The sequence below is a fragment of the Ranitomeya variabilis genome, chromosome 5, assembly GCF_051348905.1.
Source record: "Ranitomeya variabilis isolate aRanVar5 chromosome 5, aRanVar5.hap1, whole genome shotgun sequence".
NCBI lineage: Eukaryota > Metazoa > Chordata > Amphibia > Anura > Dendrobatidae > Ranitomeya > Ranitomeya variabilis.
The window spans coordinates 585,662,379-585,666,207 of NC_135236.1; the positions used below are offsets into that span (position 1 = coordinate 585,662,379).

General features: G+C 44.9%; 1 protein-coding gene across 1 annotated transcript; it reads right to left on the minus strand.

Moving 5' to 3' along the window:
* Nucleotides 1-1,478: 1,478 nt before the first annotated feature.
* On the minus strand, nucleotides 1,479-3,569 carry LOC143776533 (uncharacterized). Its single transcript, XM_077265991.1, has 3 exons — nucleotides 3,431-3,569; nucleotides 3,190-3,337; nucleotides 1,479-3,110 (listed from the first exon to the last, which is right to left on the minus strand). The coding sequence occupies exon 3, from the start codon at nucleotides 3,086-3,088 to the stop codon at nucleotides 2,456-2,458; it is 633 nt and encodes a 210-aa protein (XP_077122106.1). The 5' UTR covers nucleotides 3,089-3,110; nucleotides 3,190-3,337; nucleotides 3,431-3,569; the 3' UTR covers nucleotides 1,479-2,455.
* Between the last annotated feature and the right edge of the window lie 260 nt (nucleotides 3,570-3,829).

A 3,829-nucleotide genomic window follows, 5' to 3' on the forward strand; every position in this document is an offset into this window, starting at 1 on the left:
AACTGCCATATTAGATCACTTTTTATAAAACCAGGCTTGAAGCACATGATGGCAGTGACATAGGTTTATTTTTTTAAAACTGTTGTGTGTAGCTGGTCAGCAGTGTCATGTTTTAGATAGAAAGGAAGATGTAGGTAGCTTCAATTAGAAAGGTAGCCCTTTTTTTTTTTTTTTAAATTACAGGATGTGTTGGTATTTTTTGTATGACTTTTGGGTTTCAGATTCTAAATTGTGTTTAGAAATTTGTTTACTATATAGTGTCCTTTTTCTTTTTTAGATTTCTGGCCACAGGAGAGAGCTACACATCACTGCACTTTCAATTCCGGGTTGGTATATCCACCATCTCCGGAATTGTGAGGAGCACATGTGACGTGCTTTGGAAAAAATTGCAGCCCATCGTGATGCCTTCCCCAACCGAGGAGACTTGGCTACAGGTTGCAGCAGGCTTTCAAGCTGTAGCCAATTTCCCAAACTGTGTGGGAGCACTGGATGGCAAACATGTAAGGGTGCAGAAGCCACCAGGATCTGGATCAGTGTACTTCAATTATAAAAAGTACTGTTCCGTGGTCCTCATGGCAGTGGCTGATGCACATTACAAGTTTGTCTCCATTGATGTTGGTGCACCAGGCAGTTGTGGGGATTCGGGGGTATTTGGAAGATCAGAGCTTGGTCAGCAAATTTTTCAAAATCACGGAACGCTCCCAGCCCCACAACCTCTGCCGGGTTCCACAGATCCAGTACCCTTCGTGTTGGTATCGGATGAGGCTTTTCCTCTGAAGCCAAACCTGCTGCGCCCATACCCACGGAGGGGACTGAATACCCAGCAGAGCATATTTAACTATCGGCTGAGCCGGGCACGTAGATATGTGGAGTGCGCCTTCGGAATCCTGAGTAGTCAGTGGAGGGTGTTACACACAACTATCCAGTTGGAGGAGGAAACAGTTGGCAGTGTAATTAGAGCCTGCTGTGTTCTTCACAACTTTATGAGAGAACATGCATCCGAACCTGTAGATGAAACACAGCAGGCAGACCTTACTCCTTTCTTCTACATGTCAGCTGGTCGTCCATGCAACTCAGGTGTTAGTGTGAGGGAAACCTTCGCTAACTATTTTCAGAGTCCCGAAGGTGCCGTGCCCTGGCAATACTTCTGTGTTGGTGTTGAGCAGCTGGACCCGCAGAGAGCCCAAGGAGAAAGTCCCACACCAACTTCATAGGAATTCAAGTCCCAGCAGCGATGAACATGTTGGCGCCATTTTTTGCCATGGTCGACAAATCAAAGAAGCAGACTACATCATAGTTAAAAGTTCAAATATTTATTTGTAGTAACTGTCAAAATTGAAAAACTTTTCTAATAAAATTTAGAATAGAATGATTTGTTGTTTTTTTTTTTTGTTATTAACAAAATTCCACACGGAAACACTGTAAACATCCCCAAAATGGGATTATAAACCTGTGGATGTCCAAGTCCACTCATTAATTGCCGCCAGGAGGGCATGCTTCCAGCTTTCATTAGTATTGCGCAAGGCCCTTTCCTCGTCACCACTGACGGTGAGTCATTCGGCACTTGCGCAACACTAATCAGAGCTGGAAACATGCCCTCTTGGCGGAAACTGAGGAGTGGACTTGGACATCATGGCGTTCTCAAAATGAAAAGCCTCTAAACATCACAAACTTTTTATTAAAAAAAATGTAACTAACATGTTGATGTCTAAGTCCACTCATTAATTGCCGCCAGGAGGGCATGCTTCCAGCTTTCATTAGTATTGCGCAAGGCCCTTTCCTCGTCACCACTGACGGTGAGTCATTCGGCACTTGCGCAACACTAATCAGAGCTGGAAACATGCCCTCTTGGCGGAAACTGAGGAGTGGACTTGGACATCATGGCGTTCTCAAAATGAAAAGCCTCTAAACATCACAAACTTTTTATTAAAAAAAATGTAACTAACATGTTGATGTCTAAGTCCACTCATTAATTGCCGCCAGGAGGGCATGCTTCCAGCTTTCATTAGTATTGCGCAAGGCCCTTTCCTCGTCACCACTGACGGTGAGTCATTCGGCACTTGCGCAACACTAATCAGAGCTGGAAACATGCCCTCTTGGCGGAAACTGAGGAGTGGACTTGGACATCATGGCGTTTTAAACATGAAAAGCAACATTATGCCTACTGGTCCTCATATAGGCTTTGTGAATATGAGTAGTAGCTCCAGTCTGGATAACATCCCCAAAATGGGATTATAAACCTGTGGATGTCCAAGTCCACTCATTAATTGCCGCCAGGAGGGCATGCTTCCAGCTTTCATTAGTATTGCGCAAGGCCCTTTCCTCGTCACCACTGACGGTGAGTCATTCGGCACTTGCGCAACACTTATCAGAGCTGGAAACATGCCCTCTTGGCGGAAACTGAGGAGTGGACTTGGACATCATGGCGTTTTAAACATGAAAAGCAACATTATGCCTACTGGTCCTCATATAGGCTTTGTGAATATGAGTAGTAGCTCCAGTCTGGATGGTGTTCTTCAGACTGGGCTACTACTCTGGATGTTGGTGCACCTGCAGCAGCACTTGGAGCAGATGGCAGAGGTCTATTGAATGCTGCTGCAGGTGCAAGAGGAGTCGGCGTCGGTGGATGCCAGATGTGGTTTAGTGAACAAACCATTTCTTCAAAGGTTGGATTTATATGCGGATACTTCTTAAAACATGTCACCGCCATTGAAATATACGTCATGCAGGAGTCCTGGACCTCGGGGGACAGAGTACGCATTCTGGAAGCTAGAGTGGTTCCATATGCTGAGAATTGATCCTCTTCAGGTTGGCGATCAATTAGAGAAATTGCCCTTGCCAAGGCAGCCGTCTCCTCATCCTCCTTTGAAGAGCCTCTTTTCCTCTTCCTCTGTGTTGAGGCTGGAGGTGGAGGTGGTGTTGGTGGCGGTGGTGGCGGCGGCGATGCCAATGAACTAGTCTCGGAGAGGGGCAGATCATCATTTTGGGTAGAAGGGTCAGGCCTTGGCTCATTTGGAAGAGAGCTGGTAGCAGGCTGTGAAGCATGTTCATACACTGGAGTTGTTGCTGTGGCCGGGATTTCGGTCATCGGCTGGACATTGCCTATGGTTCTGTAAAGAGAAACATCAAAACAATAGTTTTAATACATTTTATTTTCTATTCAAAATTAAAGACGTTACTGATACTTACGGTCGGTAATGTAGACTGCCGCTTAAAAATTGGAGTTCCTGTTCAAAACGCCCTTGAGAAGCAGGTGCCGCAGAGCCACTTGGTGCTTCTGACCGTGACCGTGTAAATCTGTCCCTCACCGACCTCCAGCGGGTTCTCAAGGCTGAAACTAAAAAGTGAAAAATTGAACCTATTAATATACTATTCAACTACATACAGACAAGAAATTCAAAAATACTCCTCCAAAATGGAAAATATTTACCAATTTCTTTTTGCCGCTCCTTTGTGTATGACTCGTACAGGGGATAGAGGGTGACACAGACCTTGTGCCAGGAAGCAGTTTTTGTATATTTGTTGGAAAACTCCCGGCACCCCTTATCCCAAAGACATGGGAAGTTTTGAACCTAAAAAAGGTAAAACATTAACTACTAGTTATACACACAAAATTTGACAAACTTGATAGAGGCAGAAAAAGTAACACAGGCTGCTGAGGAATGACAACCCCAACTGCTTGTTATTACCTTCACACGCATACGGGACACACACGCACAGGGGACACACACGCACAGGGGACAGAAAATCCGGTGAAGAGCGTTTTTTTAATAAATATTTTGCTAGGTTTAAAACTAAATTGGAAATAAATAGGGATTCAACGCAGGGC